Source organism: Xiphophorus maculatus, chromosome 12 (assembly GCF_002775205.1).
Source record: "Xiphophorus maculatus strain JP 163 A chromosome 12, X_maculatus-5.0-male, whole genome shotgun sequence".
Taxonomy (NCBI): Eukaryota; Metazoa; Chordata; class Actinopteri; order Cyprinodontiformes; family Poeciliidae; genus Xiphophorus; species Xiphophorus maculatus.
Window position 1 is genome coordinate 11,085,861 of NC_036454.1, and position 20,279 is coordinate 11,106,139.

A 20,279-nucleotide genomic window follows, 5' to 3' on the forward strand; every position below is an offset into this window, starting at 1 on the left:
TCAATTGGCTAATGCATGAAAAAATAAAACTTGCTGTTTTGGAGAGCCTTTATATTTGCTGACGCTACTTCTGATATAAACCCTCAAAAAGGATTTATTAGTAACTAACAAATCTAATTTTTTAGTTGCCGAAAAGGACGAACAAGTTGGAAAAACAGCAAATAAATAAACCCAAACATTTTAGATAAGCATTTCTAACTGGGGTATAAATATTTATTTTCATTTAAAGATAATTATCTAAAAATGTATTTCACCAGATTGTTAGAATCAAATTTAATCGACTAAAATGTTTAAAAACTAAAATTGTATTTTAGTTAAATGAAGCTGGAACTTACAATTTATATAATTTCACTTCAAATAAACTAATCAGACTGCTGAAAAAAGCAATACAATTTTATAAATTAAAGATTCAAATGGAAATAATTTATGACCTAGTGTAGAAATGTTGACATATTTGAGCCTTCAGGATCTAAAATCAAAATCAGATGCAAAGTTTTTTTAAGAACAGATTTAAAAACAAATCTTTTGAACGAGGCATCAATTTTCGGACAGATTTTATTCATACAAAAACATCTGGAGGTGGCCGATAGTGCGAAAACCACAGGACTTATTTACAAGTGTGTTATCTACAAAAAAAGAACTTGAAATTTGGTTTCCCGTCCAAGACTGGAAGAGAAAATTTAAGAACAGACCAAAAAGTGCTGGAATTTAAACCGGGTGACATCAGGACTTCAACCAGCCGCTGAATCTTTCCTCACAGAGAGAAAAACAGCCGACCGCTCTTCTTTCAGAGCCGACAACCAGAAGAGTCCTGCAGTCACTCAGGATGAGTCCCAGCCCTCAGTTTCTCTCTTTTTACTGTGATGAAGATGACTTAGGAAGCCTCTTCGTCGATCTTCGGGGCCAGGTAGTACTTGATGTGTCCCATATCGGCGATCTTATACTCGACCACTGAGGAAACAGGAATGAAGTCACGTTTGGACCAAGAACGAAACACTTACTGATGCGATTAATCAAAGTAATAATCATTAACTGATTACTGAAATAATTATCAAGTACTTTAGCAATTGATTAACTGCGAGTTGGGTACATTTACTCAATTACATTTACTTGAGTAACTTTTTACTTTCACTTATTTTATTATGAAGTATCGCTACTCTTGAGTAAAATTCTATTTTTGCTACTTATGTGAATTATTGTCATTTTTAAAATACCAAAATTTCCACTTAACTTCATATTTTGGTCCTCAGACTAAAACTATACTCCGCAAATGGCATAGTTTCAGTTTCACCCTGTTCAAATTCTGTAAAAACTCCTATAAACAACATTTTGCTATTCAGTTATTAATTGGTTTAAGAAAAAAAAGGTCATGGTATTTATGTAAGAAGATGCAGAAAGGGTTGAGCTTTTCACATGTTAGAAGTAATTTTCTATTTGCTGATAAATGTTTTGCTACAACTGATTAAACGTAAATTAAAGTAAAAGCTGTGTTACTGCATTTTAGAAAATAAAATATTTGTTTTTGTAAAAAAAAAAAAAAGGAATTTATTTGTATATTTTATGCATTTATTATGTTTTATAAAATCAGATCATTTGGTTAAATTAAAAAAAACAGCAAAATGTGCCTTTTTTAAATTAATAAAATATTTATGAGTTGCAACCCTATTCATGACTATTCAATAATAATAATAAAAAAACCTTTTTAATTTTTTTGTTTTTTAATATTTTAAAGTATTAAGCATCAGGGCATTTGAATCATGTTACATTTACATTTATTGTGTCTCAATGTAAAGCTTCCTGTCTGGAAAGAAAGCCGACTCATCACTGTAACCAATCTGCATAAAATTATACATAAAGCTGATTGACTGATTGACTTACCGAGGGGAATGTCAGCAGACATACTGAGGGTGACGGTTTTGGACAGCGGTGTGGCCTTTGTGAAGAAGTTCAGGTAATTCAGGGCAAAGATCAGTTGGACCGGCTCATTCATCTCAATTGTGACCTTGATAAGAAAAAAAAAAAGACAATAAATTAGATTTAATAAACTACACCAAACCAAACTGATCTGAATAAAGCCATGTATCTGTCGACACTCACAGCCTCATCCTCTTTGTCCACATTGCTGGTCTGGGACAGCTTGATGTTTCCGGTACCCAGCTCTCCGGAGGCAGAGAACTTCACGCCGTCTTTGGCGCAGGAGATCATGACGGCGTCGCCGATCTGGGACAGGTCGCGGCAGATACGGGCAAACTCTCCAGAGGGCATCTTCACCACACAGCTGTACTCCTGCTCCTGTAGGGGGGAACGTCATAAAATTAAAATGATTTTTATTGAGAATAAACCCCTTAAAAAAATCTTAATGCATTAAAATATGTACAAATTTCAAATTAGGCCTGCAATTAATTTTTTTAGCAATCGATTAGTCAAAAAACAAGTAAATAAAATGAAGATTTTTTTAATCCAACCACTTTTTTTTATACAATACATTAAGAGATGCACAAAATAATTTTATAAATATTTTCTTGCCTAAAATGCAACAGCAGCATTCCTTTAGTAAATCTGAACTGGTTAAAAAAACACCACTTAAGGAGTTCTGGCTAAACCATATTTATAGACAAATGTGTTGTTTTTCTTCATCTTGAAGGCAAAATCTTAAATATTTTTGCACAGGTTTCACTTAATGCTCTGAACATGTTCCTTTTTCCAGTAAATGGTCTTTTTTTTTAAGTCAAAATATTCAAGTTAATGCAGTCAGTTAGTTGATTATTTCAATTGTTTGAGTCCTAATTGCAGTATTAATCTGTATATTAGTTACTTACTGGAATACCAAGCTGCTCAACATCCAAGTCCATCAGCTTCATCTCATAATCTGAGACTTTCTCCTGATCTGCAAAAATTACAAGAGGCAACAACATCCTAGTTAACTTTGGCATCGTCTTTATTTTCTCTTTTGATGACTAAGAGGAGAAAAAGCAACGTAATTAGTACAATTACACAATCTTATATACCAGTAAACACTTACTGAGGGTTTCGAAAACGAGAGCGAGCGTGTCTGCGTTGTCTTCTGCTCTGAGGGTGATGATGTCCTCGTTTCCTGCACACTTCAGGATCTTTGACATACTAAAACAAAGATGAGACGGTAAAGTTTAGGATGGTACAAACCAAAACGGGTTATAACTACAAGATCAGAACAGTTAAGATCCGTTGATAAGAGCAACAATTAAAGTTGGAAGTAATAACATTCTTGTAAATCAATTTTCACATACAAGAAAGAAACTGCTATATATTTTATTTATTAAGCTGCATTCTCTCATAAAATGCGTCTTGTTATAATTCAGCTATTACCATAAGTGGTTATATGTGAATAAAAATATTTGTTGATCGCTGTATTTTAACTCCAAAAGAAAGTGACGGAATTGAGTTACAAGCGGTAGTGACGTAAGCGGAAGTACAAATTCCCGGGTTTAACAATTCCCGCCAACCCACCCGGCGAACAATTTCGCGCTCAACAGAGAGTGCTGTGCGTCATCAATAACTGCATCCAAACGTGTTTTTGACGCAAAATTCACGATTTGTCTTGAATAAATAAAATACACAAACTGCTTGAAAATGTTATTTTTATGAGTGCAGCAGGGAAACATGCCCGGGCAAATCCACCAAGATGGCTTCCGTCTTTGTGAAATTAACACTACGCAATTACTTACCCTAAGACAACAAATTAATACCGATGTTTAATATTAAAACGTGTTAATAAAGTTGGCCTCACCTGCTGAGGTTGACCCCCATCGCCAAGTTTCTGTCGCAGCGGTAAGAGTCGAAGCCATCATGCCGCAGGGTGAGCTGCACCAGGGAGACGTGCGACGAGTCCATGCTCTGGAGGGAGATGCCGGACGAGCTGACATCCCAACAGGCCTCTGTGATCAAGTCTTTCAGCGCCTCCAGAACCTTCTTCAGGATGGAGCCCTGGACCAAGCGAGCCTCGAACATGTTTGCTGTAGAGTATTTACGTCTGCGTAGACCGAAGAGAAAAACGTAATCTTCCGCCTTGAAGCTCCGTGGAGACAGAAGCTGGAGCGTAGAGTTATAACTAAGCGGGAGGGAAAGAAAACTCCTCTAGCTGTTCAGTCTTTGTGTTGCTCGCTGACTCTGACGCAGCACACGCGACACCGACAGCAGGACGAGAAGTTTGAGCTGTAAGCGCGCGCTAACGGGAGTTTTATAATTCTCATACTACGTCATTTCCGTGCGTCTGTACGTACCGCCCAACCGCTAAAGAATGCAAACAGATTCCAGCCATATTGAAGAGGGCACCTAATACATTTAACTGGAAGCAAGAAGTCGGTAATAACTTCTTACGTTTGCTCAATTTCATTTATACGAGTAAAGTTTCTGTAATAAATAACATTTAGGAGTAGCTTTGCCACACCATACCTTTTCACTTTTTCTTCAGTAATATTAATTATGAAGTAATGCTAATCTTGAGTAACATTTCTGCATACTCTACCAACTGCGAGTTTTAGGAACACTAAACTCATAAATTGATTTAAATCTATTTTAATTAATATTTAAAACATTTTAATAAAACATTTTTATCAGACGATGTTCTAAAGAAAATTAATTTAATTTGGATTTTATTACACCGGAACTGACGTTATTGTCTATGCTCACTCTCATTGGGCTAGGAAAGAATTCGCCCGTTTCCTGGACAACGAAATGCTAAACAGCCGAAAGAAGGAATGCAACTAGCTTAACTTCGGAAAGTTCACAGCAAGTTCACAGATAAAACTCGTTTTAGTTACGGGTTTTCGTGTAGTCAAGTGGAAAAGAAGTTAGGAGACCTGGGACATACAAAAAAAACTGCAAACATGGTAACTTTTTGTAGTCAGATCATTTAAACTGTGCGCGGGCTTTGTTGGTTATTTTAATGTATTTAATGTTTGTTGTAAATGCTTTGGCGTCTGTCTTTTCGTTTTATTAAAACAGAGTCGTCACGGGATGGCGAGGTACCACCATTTACTGCAGGTGGAAAATAACAGGAAAGATGAGGTCAAGCGGCTATACCGGGAAAAGGGGCTGAAGGCCGGTTTGAATGTGGAGGAGACCGTCGACAGGAGGAGGCACATACGGCAAATGCAACAGCAGCTCAAGGAGCGGCAGATAGAGGAGGCTCTAATCAAGGTTGGAGTCAACTTTAGTCTTCCTAAAGTTCAGCCATGTTTCTGTGATCTAACTTGAATATAGTCGCCAAAAATAAAATAAAAAAAAATCTAAAAGTTTTTATAAAGTATTTTATAAGCGATAAATCAGTTTTTAAATTGATCCAGTCACATGTAACGAATGCGCAGCGCGACAACACATTTTGCTAAGCAACTGAACGACGTGTACATTAAAATTGTAATTTGATTCCATATTTATTTTTGAATCAGAATCAGAATTAATTTTATTGCCATTGCGCACAAAGAAAGCACCACTAAATTTAAAAGATAACTCTCGAAAGCAAGTCAAATAATTGAATAAAATAAATACATTTTGGCTACTTGCATGAGTTTTTTTTTTAAAGTTAGCTTTTGATTACTTTATGGATATGCTAAAATGATTTGTGAAAGACAATAAAAAGCTTGTTATGAAACAACTGTATAACCAGCTGCTAAGCAGACAGGAAGCTGACTGGCTGATGGCTGGAGGATGGATGAAAACAACTGCATCCCCAGGATAACAGGGTGGCTTATTTACAGCTGCATGGGAAATACTGCTGTGTTTTTGTTTTTGACTGTGTCTCTAAAATCCACCGGACACATAAAAGGTCCTGACAGTTAACATCTTTCTGTCTTATTCTAAAATCTAAATATGGTTAAAACATGGAAGAGATTTTCTGCAAGCCACGGATTTCCTTGGGTAAAACCCAGGATTGACAAAAATGCATAAAAATGTAGTTGATGGAAATACCTGTGAACTCAACAAATGTTATAACATTTAAAGAAATCTAAACATTTTTGACATAAAGTGCTATTTTCCTTTAGTAAGACAAGCTTCACAGGGGAGCATACAAAGGTAAATGTTTATGAAACAAGACTGGAAATTTTTTGTTGCATGAAATATTATCTTTAATCAGCAAATTCAGAACTTTTTCTCACTTTCTTTTATAAAAGAGAAATCACAAATGACGGAAAATTCTTTCAAAAATTATCTTTTATGTCATCTCTTTTGTGAGTATTAATAATTTTTATTTAACTACGAGAATATGGTCATAATATTAGCTTGAATAAAGACACAATTTTACCAGAAGAACATCTTAAAATTATGAGAAAAACGTTTTAATGAGAAAAAGCTTGTTATTTTATGTATTGAAATTCTCAAAATTACTACTTCATCCTCCTAATATTATGGCTTCATTATGGTATTATTTATACAAAAAATTGAAGCTGTAAAACAAAGATGGCTGCTGTGGGTGTACTGACATCATTTTGAAAGAAAATGAGAGCAAAGGTGACCAAAAAAATCCAGATTTTAAGTCCAAAAATTAAGTCTTCAAAAAACAAAACTTTTGATAAAATTTGATGAATCACCCAGCCAACATAAAGCATAAAATATTCACATATACTGAACTGACTGCGTCACAATTTTCACAAAAAAAAACTTATATGCAAACTTTCCATGACATTCAGATTCAGGGCAACAAAATAAAATGATCTGGAGATGGAAATCCAAACATTGCTTTAAAAACAGTTTTGCATTACCTCTGCTCTCCCTAATGCAGATTATTGCTGATTAAATAATTGCTGACCCTCTAGGCCGAGGAGGAAAGAATAAACAGGGAAAAACAGCGGGATCAGGAGGAGAGAATATCTAAAGAGTTGGCCCGCATCGCCCACGAGAAGCAAAAAGATGAGAAAATGAGGCAGCAGGTTAGAGCAAACAGGTACGCTCTCTTTATTACTTCCACACTTGGTTTCATGTGTAACCGGAGTTATTAATTACAGTAACATTGTTTTTTCCTCCTTTAATGTTTAGCCTGGAGATCAGGGAGCTGGAGTCCAAGCTGCTGGCTGCGTATGTGAGCAAGGAGAGAGATGCTCAGCTGGCTGAGCGGGAAGCGATGAGACGTCAGAACGCTGTGGGTGCCGCCTTCGATAGTTCAGTCAGATTCCAGACGTTTTCTGTCTCGTGAAAGTTGAGATTCTTTAAAATACGCTCAGTTAAAGTTAGGGCTGGACAATATGGCTGAAAAACATATCACGATATAAGAGTTTCATATCAGCCAATATCTATAATTATTGATTAGTTTGTTGCTTTAAATATCTGAAGTAGTGCCACTGTTTTTTCTTTACGCTGTTTTTTGTTTCTAAGCTGTTATGAGGGACGGTGGCAAAACCTTAAACTGCTGCTGCACAAGTTACTCCGCAGGTTGTTGCTAGGTAACAAAAGAGTGAGTGAGTTGCTAGGAAACCAAAGAGTGAGTGATGCTACAAATCATGCTGAACTGGCCATAAGAGGTTGAGCAGCTAAAGCCTTTCCTCTACCTACATCTCCCAGAATTCTGTGCGGTTCTGGATCAGAGTTCAGTCAAATTAATGAACATATTTTCTAACCCAATCTATACTGTAACTGATTTATTGTCCAGCCATAGTTACAGTTATTTAGTTTTGTCTTTGCACGACATCTCACAGAAGAAAAATCGTCCTTAGTCAATACTGATCAATACCGGAGCTTACTGTGAAGTCATGTGTTTCCTATGACTTGATAGCTGGTTCAGGCAGAGTTGGCTGAAGCAATGAAGAAAGAACGTGAAGAAGCAGCCGCTGAGCTCCAGAAGCAGGAGGAGAAACACCATCAGGAGATGGCTCAGCACAAGAAAGAGCTGGATGGGCAGGTCATGGAGAGGGAGATCAAGAAACAGGAGGCCTACGAGCAGTTCCTCAAGGAGAAGCTCATGGTGGACGAGATCATCAGGAAAATATACGAGGAGGATCAGATGTGAGTCTGAAATTCACTCTGCACATTTTTATTCTTGTACTCATTTTTAGTCTCAACTGCTTCTTAAAACAGCCATTTTTTTAGCAATAAGTAAATGTGTTTTAGTGTATGGAAAATGAGACGTTTTAAAAACCTCCCGATTACTGAGTAACGCTGCACCGTTACCTAGTAACCCCAGCAGAGCCCAGCCCTGTTACCTAGCAACCCCAGCGGAACTCCAGAGTGTTTAGTCAGCTGGTTTTACCGCTTTATGTAAATGGTTGTTTTTTTTTCTTAATTACCATTCAGAAAAGATGTTTGTATAATTGAGCCTCTGTTTGAAGCCATTTTCTTTGAGTTGGGGTTGTGGCCAGCAGTAGCTTATTTGGATTGTCTGAGAATAATTTAGTGTAAAAAAATGTAATATTGTTTTTTTATACTCATAGACCTAACCAGTTCAAGGAACTATAATAGGTCCACTTTAATAAATTAGATATTTATCCAAGACCTGGTTAAGAATTCATATAAAACATTTTGTTATATCATTTCTACGAAGTGTTTCTGGTTTGTTGAAATGAAATGTTTCTGTCAAAGGGAGAGACAGCTAAAGCTGGAGAAGGTCCAAGCCACCAAGCAGGAAATTGAGGAGTTCAAACAGGAGCAGGCAAAATGGAAGCGCCTGGAGAAGGAGAAGATCGAGGCGGAAAACAGACGCATCATGGAGTTCAAGAAGCAGCAGCAGGATGCGGAAGAGTCCAGAAAGATTCGGATGAAAGAACGGGAAGAAGCAAAGCAACAGATCCAGAAAATGGTTACAAAAAAGCTTTTCTACCTGTTGATATTATTAATGTCCATTAATTTATGGAAAACACCTTTACCTGCTGTTCCCATCTGATCTCCAGATGTGTGAGAAGATGGAAAAGGACAAGAAGCAGCGTGAAGACTTCGAAAGCGTCCGTCAGGAGCTTTACTTGGCCGAACAAGAGGAGGCAGAGAGAAAGAAAGACATTGTGAGAATCAAGCAGAAAACAAACTTTTCTTGATCTCAGCCGTCGTGTTAAATATATTATTAATCCGCTCTGTTAGGAAGCGATGGAAAAGAGGATCAGGCAGAAGCTGATGATACAGCAGAGCTTCCAGGAGCACAAGGCCTTCAGAGAGATACAGAAGCAGCGTCAGAAAAAGGAGGACCAGGCCTTCAGGGAGACCATGATGGCCAAGTTCGCTGAGGACGATCGGATCGAGCAGATGAACGCCCGGAAGCGGCGCATGAAGCAGCTGGAGCACAGACACGAGGTGGAGAGGCTGATAGAGGACAAGAGACGACAGCGGGAGGCTGAAGAGGTACGGATCACAACCTGTCAGTTACATCAGTAACTGACAGGTACCTTCCTGACAGTACCTTCCTGCTGGTCTGACTGAAGAACAACATGTGCCGTGTTTTATTAGAAAGTAGAGACATTTTAAAACCATTTTCTATCTCACCAGGAACTGGAAGCTAGAGCCAGAGCAGCTGAGCAGCAAGAAGAGGCGGCGATTAAACGGCTCATAGAAGAAGAAAGGCTGAAGCTCCTGAAGCAACATGCACTAAAACTCATTGGAAACTTTCCCAAGGTCTGTAAGAGAGAATCTGAAATGTACAACACATATAAGAGACATTGTAGATATAAAAACAGAGGAGTAAATTTCTACCAAATACTGAAAATTTGAGATGAATCTCAGAAATTTTCTAGAAAAAACAAGGACATTTCTGAGCTCCAACAGTTGAAAATTTGCAAGAAATATTGTTTTGATTATTCTGAGAAATTCTTTGCAGAAATATAAAGACATTTCTGAGCTCCCAAATTCTGGAGTTTCAAGTAAAACAAAAATTTACTTTTCAGAAATTTCTGAGATTTATGTTAAAATTTTAAGATTTTTCTTTTTTTTGCAGATTTACTGTTTTTTTCTATCTACATTGGCTTTCATACCCCATCATCACAGATGTTATTTAAAGCGTGTGTGTATAAAAACATCAGTAAACTGTGGCTGTTCGCAGGACTTTCTCCGTAAAGATGACCTCGAACACTTCGACGAAGACTTCAGGAGGAATTTTGAAACTCGTCTTGCTGATGAACCTTTGATGACAGGCTGAGGAGTTTCTCCTTCGCTTGGCCACTAGGGGGCGGTTTGATGCTGCTGTAAATGTGTTGTAGATTGTTTTTTTTATTTCTCTGCACAAAACACATGTTTGTTCAAATTGTTTAGAAGCTTACTTATTAAAATGTGCTTGCAGCATTGTCTTTAATTAATTTCATTTTGATTTATGAACTTACTGAACATTTATAGATCTATTTTGTTTTCAAACTTCATCAAATTGTCAAACTACAGATTTTTTCCACACAGATGAACTCCTTAAATTAAACTACGTTAGCCTTTACTAGTTGATAACGTCAACTAGTAAAGGCTTCTTTACTAGTTGCTTCTTCAAACCCTCATTTTATTTTCAGAAAGTCTTTTCATCAGTCTATACATGAAGTTTTGGTTGTTGATTTATAAAATAATTGTGAATTTAAGACCTGCATCTAATCTCTTGTAATGCAAATCAAATGAGGTTTATGCATTATTTCGTGCTCTGGCATCATAAAATGGGAGTTTGGCTTGTTAACACTTCACCAAAACAATATAAAAATATTCATAGAAGAGTGACGATAGTTTGTATTTACTGTACTAAGTCAATATTTTGATGGTAAGTTTGTGCCAGCTTTATGCATCCATGTGTTCGTTTTGGCAGCTCAACATGATTGCAGTGGATTTTATTTGAAGGGAATTGAAGAAACGATTTAACTCTAGAACCATTTATGATGTGAATTGTTTTTCAACTTCACATTTATGCTCCACTTTGAATTTGTTCACCACAAAACATTAAAGTTTGTAGTTGTGACGTGACATGGAGCATGAATACATTTACAAGGCGCTGTGTGTGTTAGTAGGGCTGGACATTCATCACAGCAGTTAAAGCTTTAAGAATTTTGATTTATTGTTATTACTTTCAGTTATTGATGAAAAATAAAAAAACTGGAATTATATTTTTGCTTTTTTTATCCACTTTTTGTTCCAGAGTAATTCTGTGACTTAAAAAATTGTAAATGTATTTAATTATATATCTTATAATTGATATATATATGATTTTAATATAGTTAAACATATTTTAAAAATCTATACGAGTGTGATATTGTAATTTAAATGTCTGAATGTTAATTTCTAAAATCTAATTAAATTATAAAAAATTAATATGTTCATGAGTATATTGTAATTTAAATATGACCTAATAAATCAGTAATTTTGAAAATATTAAATATATTTAATTATATATTTTGAATACAGAATTTTGAAAATATAATTAAATATATATATTTTAAAGGTAATAATATATATGTAAGTGTGATGTCATGTGGGTTGTTGTAAGTAATTTGAATATGAAACTCCAGGATGAAAATTTCAGATGGGAATGTTTTTCAAGAATATTTGTGTTGCTATAAATGCTGTACCATGCAGTCAATATATTACCTAAAAAATAAGTAATAGTTTGTAAAATAAATCTTTACCTCAAAATATTGTGATAAAATGTGTGCAGACAAATGTTTCCAACAATTCATATAAAATATACCAACATCATACCACAGTTTTACTAGAATCATAAATGTTCTGGTACCTACTTTTTAAAAAAAAAAATAGTCATCTGATTTCTATTCAACATTTCATCTGTTTGAAGAAAAAACACAAATATGAGACACACATATCGGTGTAACCGTGAACCCCCACTTCTTTATTGAGTAACGAGCAAAACTTGGTTTCATAAATGTCTAAATTTAACCCCTGAGAGTTTGCTGATTCAGGCCACTTTACAGGTTTCTTCCACCCATGATTCAGAACGGAAGAAAGTTAGAAACAAACAGTCAGAAAGATGAACCTGAGGTTTTCACAAGATTCAATTTGAAGGAAAATGATAGATTAGGTGCATTTCATAGAGGTTTGAGAAGGTATGCGTGTTTCTTTTTTAAATCAATATATATTTTTAGAGGCTGTCTTGAAAGATGTAGTTGGCTGCCATGGCAACAATGGGGGCTCCCGTGGGGACTCCGGGGAAAGGACCACTGGAGCCAGCGATGTCAACGTGGGAGTAGGGCAGAGGCACGTCCGAGTCGACTCCATGCTGCGGAGACATTCAAACAGAGGTCAGCGGTTCTGATCCAATGAGCGGCAGACGCGTAAGCGTTGGGTTTTTCTAATGACCTTGTCGAGGCCCGAGGTCATGATGAGGAAGGCCGCGGGGGTCTGATGTCCTCGCGGTGTGGCGGAGGACGGGAGGTTGTTGCTCTGCAGGATGTCCTCGTACTCAGACGGGCCCTTGTGGAACTCGTAGTCCTCCCGTCTGATGTTGGAAATCTCAAACACGTCACCCAGCACGTCTCCAGCTGCAGGAACGACGGGCGAGCTCACGTCACAAAGAGCTGCAAACACTCAACCTCACGCAGAAACTTTCATTTTACCATCTTAATATAGTCCCAACAGTGACACCTTGTGGGCAACTAGATCTATTGCAGGTAAAAAGGACAAATTAAGGATTGTAAGCAGCAAAAATTCAGAATTATTTACGAATAAAGATGCACAAATTAAATTTTTTCACTTCCGATATCTGAGATTTAGTATCGGCTGATACCGATACGTTAAATCAACTCTGAACACATTAACTCAATTTAATCATATTTTCAAATTACATTCTATTGTATTGTATAAATGTCCTCTCCTATCAGTGAGTCACAGTTAGCCTCACCTTTCTGCCACTGAGCGGCGTTCCCGTTGCGGTGGGCCGGCCCGTTGTCCATGATGATCTGCAACGATAATATTTGTAATGAGGAAAAGCATAAACACTTTAGGTTTGTATTTTTCAGAGAACTCACAGAGTAGTTTGATCCCATGGCTCTAATGGCGTGACCGGTCAGAGTCGCAATCGTGAAGATATGCGGGGAAACTTCCTTCGCCGCCTGCAGAGACAAACCGTCACATTTAGAGGAGATGCCTCAGAGGAAACGACAGATCTGTGGGAGGGTTAATGCAGCGCTTCCAACCTTCTCCTTCATCTCACAGAGCAGGTCCACCATCACCATGCGGCCTTCTGCGTCTGTGTTTCCCACCCGGACTCTGCGACCGGCGCGGGAGACCACCAGCTCGTCTGCAACGTAGCAGTCTGAGAAAACACACAGGAAGGTGGCAGGTGAGACCAGGATGTGTCTTTTATTATTATACAGCAGTGGAGGTATGAAGAGGTCAACACTCACCTGAACCCACACTGTTCCTCACCATGGTCATCGCACCGAACACTTTCAGATGCCTCGGCTTCAGGTGGGCTAAAATCTAAACGAGGTTAGATCTACATCAAACAGAATCTGAATGGTGAATTGGACTGAATCTTTCAGTCCAATTTACTTTTTCTAAGTCATGCCTCAATTATTATTATTACTGACAAATGCAAAAAAATTCAAGACACAGTCAATCGCAACATCTCAATTAACAGACTTTATAGTTTGGTGAGAAGCTCTAGTGTCCAGATAAACCACAGAATCTAATGATCTAACATGGGGGGCCCCAGGGCTCTGCTTTGGGCCCACTTCTGTTTTGTAATCAAAGATATATCTATATGGATAGATGGATTGATAATTAGTTGATTATATAAAGTGAATTGACTTCTTATATAAGATCTTTTTCTTCAAACTACTCCTTATGATTGAAAATGTTTGTTTATGTCAACATGTAACATGTTCATTTTGAGCTGTAAATGAATGAAATAAACAAATAAATAATAATAAAGAATTAATAACATGTATTCACTCACTTGGACAGACCATTAATATATATTACAATGTCTTCAATCAGTTTTAGGAAGATAATATACAGCTGCTCTGATCCATATTTGAAACTGTCTGAATATTTTAGAGCTTGAAAGAAACAATTTAAAAAAGAAAAACTCACTTGAACTGAAATTAAAGAAGACCCAAGTGTCTGATAATGCCCCATAGGGAAGCTTAAAAAAATCAAACAAACTGGACACCTAAATATGTGTCTAATCAATAATTCCTGCTTTTTTTCCCTACCAATTCTCACAACTCATTTTAAAAGCAGCAAAGAACATTCACATTCAAGCATCCTTCTCCTAAACAAATATTTTAATATTCATACACTTATTTGTTGTCTTTTCTATCATGTCTCTCAGGCTCGTTGTTAGGTTAGTTGGTTTCTCCTAATTGCGCTTAGCTGTGATTATCTGACCTGTGGATTGATTCACTTACTTCTGTTCAGGTGAGATGTTGGAAAACTGATTATTTACCTGGAAGAATCCAGCAACAGCAGCAGCTCCACACTTGTCTCTGTGCATCCCGGCCATGATGCCTCCAGCCTTGATGTCTGCTCCTCCTGTGTCGTAGGTGATGCCCTGCAAACAGAGAACAAGACGAGGACATTACAAGTAGTAGTACTATTTTTATTTATCCTTCCATTACAGATCAGCAAACATTTCAAACTCTTACCTTTCCAACCAACATGAGCGTCTTCTGGATCGGTCCCTCTCCACAGTACTGCAGCTTGATGACTCTCGCCTGATGACGAGGTACATCTGGAGAGGTTTTAGGTTTTTAATAGCATTGATTAGATCTGTAGGAAATCTGTGTTGGAAAGAAAAGTTTCCGTCTTACTGTTAGCGCAGCGGTTCACTGCAGCCAGACACGGATACTCGCTCTCCAGAGTTTTCACGCTGCTCAGCACTTCCACCTGGAAACACACAAACCAGGTCAGCCTGAAGATCCGGCCGTTTCTGCGTTTGAACCATTTATACTTTCATTAGTTTTATTGAAATTTTATGGAACAGACTAATTTAACTGGAAGGTAAATGAGAAATAGTTTTCAAAATGTTTACAACATTTACTGTAAAACCCATAAATAAAACCCAAATGCTATCAGTCATTTTGTTCTTGCAGTGCAGCACTTTAATGCAACTTGTTTGTTGCAAAGACTTCTTTATTGTATTATAAATCAATAAACTTTTAACATTTTACACAGTTTCATCTGCTTTGCAGAGAAGAACTTCAATCTTTAGATGTATGAAGCTGGTAGAGACCCTGAACGTTTGCAGCTGTAATTCAATAGAAAAAGTAAACACCCCAGGAGTTAGTTGGTACAAATGCACACCACACTAAAGAGTTTTGTAATAATAATAAAAAAAAAAAGTTCAGTAATTATTCCTCTACTTTAAAATTACGCCCTAATTGTGTTGGTCTGCAGGATAAAATCACATTTAAAACATGGGAATTATGCATTTTCCAGGCACATAAAGTCATTTTATAGCACAATTAAACACAGGAGGGCAGAGTATCCAAACATTGCAGTCAAGTAAGAGTATCACTACTTAAACATATTTTTATCCAAGTAGCCATCCCAAAAATTCACTCAAGTATAGTATAGTAAAAATATATACATCTGCAATCAAGTAACTAAGTTACCTTCAGTAATAAAAATGCTGCATACATCAAACATGACTGAAAAGAAATTTGGTGATAACATGGCAAGACTTTTTCTTTTGTTTTGTTTAGCATGTCTGCAGGACTCGTCTCTACCTCCACAGGGCTGTTCTTGAACAGTTCCTGGACATATTCGGCCACGCGAGGAGCCGCCATGCGTTCAGGGTCAGAGCCGCCGATGTCGCGGTAGGCCAGTCTGAGGAGACAAAACCAAACAGCTGCTGGGTTTTCAACAACAGAACCTGACAAAACAGGTGAAACGAAGCGTCTGACCCACCTTCCGCTCTCCAGAGCGTTGGCCAGCTCCACCAGCCGGCGCCCCTCGGCCTCCTGCGCCGCCCACAGCCCCAGAACGCACACCTTGTGGACCGACGACTTGATGTTCGCCTCTCGCACTTCCAGGGGCTTTCAAGGTAAGAAAACTTGTTACTAAAAGTGATGTCAGAGCTCAAATACGGCATTATAAATTTTACATACATGAATCCAAATATAAAATATAATTTGTGACATATTTGTAAATTTACAAAACATCAAGCTAAAAACAAGTTTTTTAAATGTCTGAATTAAATTGTTTAATGATTAAAGATGAACTCTACAAAAAGGAAAATATTTCCTGATTACAAGAGTAAATAACTTCAAATCGTATCCATTTGGCTTTAGATTGTTTCTTTCTGTTTAGTGATTTGTATACAAGAAGTGAAATGTTTTGGGTTTTTATAGATTGTAATGATTAATGAAGGGGTAGTTTAGTTTAGCGGTGGGCGATATGAACTTTAAAATTTAGCGTGATATTGTGAAAATGATAAAAAACTATAAAAAACTATTACTTCTTGTTTTAGATAACTGTATGGCTGTGACTGCATGGCACAGCATTCGCAGCAACACTAACAAATACTGTTCTTGAAAAACATTCCCATTTGAAACAGACTTCTTCAGGATGCTACTTACTTTAAAAAATTATATCAATAAACTGCACACAGTAACTTAATTTAATTATATTTTTGATGTGGAATAAATAGTGGTGAAAATATGAGAGTAACATTTCCGATAATTAAACTTTATTGTGACAACGATAAATCAAAATTCTTATGGCAAGAAATCTTTCATGATAAAAGATAGGATAAATGCTCGCTCCTTCTCCTGTCTGTACCTTTTCAGGCAAGTTGTTTAAATTGTTGCAGCGTTTTAAGAACGGATAAAAAAATTATTTGACGATGACATAATGCATATAGGACAATTTTAGTTTTGCTCAACTACATTTTTCAAACCAAACATGCGTAAAGTTATTGCAAGCATTTCTTTATGACCACATTCCCTGGTGCTGATCCGGCTGTTATGGGCGGTGAAATGTTTTGACGTACCAGCCTCTGATGAAAGATTGGTAAACGTGCAGCAAACTAATGGAGTATGAGGGCCGCACTGGGTCAACTCGAGGAATCTCAACTGTCCGACGCTTGTTTCAACTTTTAGAAGCGTCCTTTGTCCTAAATGCTGAAACTGCCTCACTAGCATGCAGTCAAGCTCTACAGATATTTATATCTATATCTACCATTGTAGATAGAAAAAAAACATATGAGGAGTAAATTAAGATACGATAAAGGCAGCAGATCTTTTGCTGCCAAAAATCTCAGAAACTTTGAGAAATGTTCTGGAAAAAACTTGGAAATTTCAGAATGTTAAAAGTTGGAAATTTTCTTAGTTTCAAAAGCGTAAAATCTGAAATTTCCAAGCTCAAAAACTACATTTGCCCAACAGAACAACTGCCAGTGAGCAAATAACCAATCTATTTAGCACCTTGACGGCAGGCTGCACCATTTTGTCCTGCTCAGTGAGCACACATTAACTTTTTCTCATTCCAACGTTGCATGCCTTCGGTTCTCTGTCCCATCATGTCAGACTGTGATCGATCTCATGTTTTCATAACCTTCCCATTTTGTTTGCATGCCAACTTTTACACCCATCTACCAGGGAACCGTCAACATTTACTGACAAGGTCAGTGATGGATTTCTTTGTTGAGTGAGTTTTATAGCATTCATCACCTTTTATATTGACAGGTGTCTAACTGATGGCTAATCAAGGAAGTGAAGCAGCTTGAACAACTTGTTTTAAATGCTACCGGTGTTTTTCCACCAAAAACGTGGGAAAAAAAAACAAGGGATCCCAAAAGTTTTATCATTCGCTCTGTCTGGAAAAATGACTAAACTATCTTTAATTTCCAGAAGAGTCTTTAGTTTCTCACCATGTAGAGAGCATGGAGGGCACCGAGTGCAGCCGCCAAGGCGTTCTCCTTATAGTCCTTGTGGGGGGGGCAAACCAGCAGGGGGCGCTGCATGCCAGCTTTCAAGGCACTGCAAAGGAGACAATGACGATGAGCAAGGATTTGTGGATAAAATGAAACATGGAGGAGAGGCCGGTGAGATGCTGCTAACTGACCGTTTGATGCCTTTGACCGCGGCGTCACTGAAACGTCTGACGTCATCGTAGTCCCGGTTCACTGGGCCGGTAGAGGCAAATATCAGACGGTTCCCGGGAAGACTGGGAACCTTGATGAGCACCACCTCATCCCCCAAACCGCTGTCCACCTAGAGGTCACGCAGAACAGCAGCAAGTCTGATAATGAGCCGTCTAACAAAAGAAATTATATCTCTCTAATTTTATATCAGACTTAAACTGGAGTGTAGATTCTTTGTAGGGATGCAGAGCATACTGGCATTAACATCATCATGGTCATTTTCAACTCATCGGTATCCGTACCATAAGTAAAGCTGGGCCAATATTACAGCAGGACAATATGAAAAACGTACAAGAGTTTCATATCACTTCATAAATAATTATTGATTCGTTTTTTGTTTTTATTTCATGATACATGATAAATTTTGCTGGATGACTAGAAGTTATTGTGATAAACAATAATATTGTTGTTTTGAGAACATTTTCAAGTAATATAATAGCAATACAAATACACTCTCTCTGAAAGATCAATAAACTTCTAATGAGTATTAAACTAGTTTTCCAAAACTGCCATGTTTCCATTAAGCAAATTTATTTTTATTATATGATTATTGGAAATGCAGCTACTGAACTCAAGGAAAGCTACTAAAAGATATCTAAGAAATGTTCTCACCAAGTCTTCTGGCATTTATCAACTAGAAATAATTTAGGTAATTCTGACTAACCTGAAATTTTGTCTGATTTAACTTCAAAGTGAGGGAAAAATGTGTATGCGTCTTTTTATTTGGTATATGCAAAGTTTTGGTTTCAACGTTACACAAATGGTAAATATGGTAAATACCTGGGACCACTGTGTTGTACTAATAATGCAGAAGGAAAATTAAACCTCCACAAACCAATGATGTGGCAGCTTGACTTTATAAGCCAGCGGGGATGCAAGTGCAGACACTTACAGAGCTGTAATCCTGCAGAGGGGCTTTCAGGCTCTCCAGCTCAGCGGGGAGAGCGTCATGGCTCTGGGTCACCAAGATGATGCCATCAAAACTATAAAAACAAAACAAAAAAACCCCCCAATAAAATCAGCATTAAATTCTGTCTGAAACAGACAGAATACGTGGAGTAGGACACTTCCAGATACTCACTTCTGGTTTTTGAGGTCGGCGGTCCACTCAGTGGGCTGGACGCTGGACAGAGAAACAGAGTGTGATGTCAGCAACACAACATAACTAGATAACTAAGACAGAGTGAAGCAACAAGTCTGGTTTAAAATATGGCTTAATGATAACAGCAAGAAGAAAAAAACTGTAGGACCTTTGAAACCTGCAGCTAAAAAAAGAGAGAAAAGAACCGATAAGACTCAAGAGGATAAAAACGTATTTTTCTTGTTGTGACCTGCAAAGTAGGACAATAGAAAAACAAAATCTCTGCATCCAACACTTATTTTATTTCTTTGCACACTTTATAGGGTGCAATCACCTCCTTTTGTAGAAGACTGCAACTTTAAATCTGATGACAAATCAACTTTATGTAACACCAAACAGAAGGTTTTATTATCATATGACATACAGGAAGAGAAACTAAAACTGTCATGTATGCAGTTGTGAAGCCTTTTAAAGGAAACTTAATCCAAATGAGTTTAAATCCCAAAAGCAGAATATAAGTGTCAAATTTCCCCAAACAAAACGGTCAAAAACAGCCTCTTTAATATTAGCATTAAATAAATAAATACATAGGTAAAATAAATAAGTCTAAAGAAAACAAGGCAATTAATTGTGTAAAAATAAAGTCTAACAAAAAGCCACACGTTTGCAGTGGCTACATGGAAAAGCAGCTCAAAACAAGAATCAATGCGAGAGGTGATTCTTAAAACCGGACAAGAATCAGATCTGATGAATAAAAGCTTTAACTCCACCTGGTGCACATTGTTGCCGTCCTTCTCCTGCAGCCTTGGAGGTGAAAGAGACAACAGTCACCAGTTATCTGCAGCTCCTTATGCGAACCGCTTCCTCTCTTGATCACATGACCGGTGATGCCTTCACGGACTCAAACGAGTCCACCGTTTGAAAAACATCGTCGATTTTAAAATAAACATCGAGTCATCACAGTTCTGTATCTAATCTGAATATAAAAAGGTAATATGTGCTATATTTTTCTGTAAAAATAAGTGTTTTCAAATCAGTTTTCCCATAAATTAGCTAGAGGCGGGAAACTTCCGTTAGAGGGCTTGCTGGGTAATGTAGTTTTAAGTATTTCTTGACTAAACGCACACAGAATATTACTAATATTTTAAATAGCACAGACTGATTTATCAGACGCAGTCA

The 20,279-nt window shown here is 37.3% G+C and overlaps 3 protein-coding genes across 5 annotated transcripts; 1 reads left to right on the forward strand and 2 right to left on the reverse strand.

The window, feature by feature from the left end:
* Positions 1-537: 537 nt before the first annotated feature.
* On the reverse strand, positions 538-4,180 carry pcna (proliferating cell nuclear antigen). Its single transcript, XM_005794865.3, has 6 exons — positions 3,767-4,180; positions 3,023-3,120; positions 2,820-2,887; positions 2,098-2,292; positions 1,879-2,002; positions 538-951 (listed from the first exon to the last, which is right to left on the reverse strand). Exons 1-6 carry the CDS (start codon positions 3,985-3,987, stop codon positions 875-877), a joined length of 783 nt encoding a protein of 260 aa, XP_005794922.1. The 5' UTR covers positions 3,988-4,180; the 3' UTR covers positions 538-874.
* Positions 4,181-4,252: 72 nt separating this feature from the next.
* mns1 (meiosis specific nuclear structural 1) lies at positions 4,253-11,022 on the forward strand. 3 transcript variants are annotated; one of them, XM_023344171.1, is made up of 11 exons: positions 4,253-4,341; positions 4,683-4,868; positions 4,984-5,178; positions 6,792-6,919; positions 7,012-7,114; positions 7,745-7,974; positions 8,548-8,764; positions 8,856-8,963; positions 9,040-9,297; positions 9,442-9,567; positions 9,992-11,022. In XM_023344171.1, the coding sequence occupies exons 2-11, from the start codon at positions 4,866-4,868 to the stop codon at positions 10,085-10,087; spliced, it is 1,464 nt and encodes a 487-aa protein (XP_023199939.1). In that variant the 5' UTR covers positions 4,253-4,341; positions 4,683-4,865; the 3' UTR covers positions 10,088-11,022. The 3 variants fall into 3 exon arrangements, with proteins under 3 accessions (XP_023199939.1, XP_005795074.1, XP_023199938.1); XM_005795017.3 differs by lacking the exon at positions 4,683-4,868; XM_023344170.1 differs by lacking the exon at positions 4,253-4,341 and having other exon boundaries at positions 4,601-4,868.
* A 712-nt stretch (positions 11,023-11,734) lies between these two features.
* On the reverse strand, positions 11,735-19,971 carry LOC102229821 (putative aminopeptidase W07G4.4). The gene is made up of 16 exons (XM_005794866.3): positions 19,871-19,971; positions 19,101-19,142; positions 18,912-19,002; positions 17,941-18,089; positions 17,747-17,855; positions 15,784-15,911; positions 15,603-15,702; positions 14,685-14,760; positions 14,520-14,605; positions 14,321-14,425; positions 13,275-13,350; positions 13,065-13,183; positions 12,897-12,980; positions 12,770-12,827; positions 12,229-12,410; positions 11,735-12,148 (listed from the first exon to the last, which is right to left on the reverse strand). The coding sequence occupies exons 1-16, from the start codon at positions 19,879-19,881 to the stop codon at positions 12,011-12,013; spliced, it is 1,554 nt and encodes a 517-aa protein (XP_005794923.1). The 5' UTR covers positions 19,882-19,971; the 3' UTR covers positions 11,735-12,010.
* Between the last annotated feature and the right edge of the window lie 308 nt (positions 19,972-20,279).

Bases quoted from the DNA above. Each gene is read 5' to 3' on its own strand.
- LOC102229821 (XM_005794866.3), bottom strand. The intron at 14,426-14,519 runs GTAAGAGTTTGA...CTCTGTTTGCAG, and splicing joins CGCTCATGTTGGTTGGAAAG to GGCATCACCTACGACACAGG. The intron at 12,981-13,064 runs GTTGGAAGCGCT...TTGTCTCTGCAG, and splicing joins TCTGTGAGATGAAGGAGAAG to GCGGCGAAGGAAGTTTCCCC.
- pcna (XM_005794865.3), bottom strand. From the start codon at position 3,987: ATGTTCGAGGCTCGCTTGGTCCAGGGCTCCATCCTGAAGAAGGTTCTG. The intron at 2,003-2,097 runs GTGAGTGTCGAC...TTTCTTATCAAG, and splicing joins TGGACAAAGAGGATGAGGCT to GTCACAATTGAGATGAATGA. The intron at 952-1,878 runs GTAAGTCAATCA...CTGTTTCCTCAG, and splicing joins GTCTGCTGACATTCCCCTCG to TGGTCGAGTATAAGATCGCC.
- mns1 (XM_023344171.1), top strand. The intron at 5,179-6,791 runs GTTGGAGTCAAC...CTGACCCTCTAG, and splicing joins TAGAGGAGGCTCTAATCAAG to GCCGAGGAGGAAAGAATAAA. The intron at 8,964-9,039 runs GTGAGAATCAAG...CCGCTCTGTTAG, and splicing joins CAGAGAGAAAGAAAGACATT to GAAGCGATGGAAAAGAGGAT.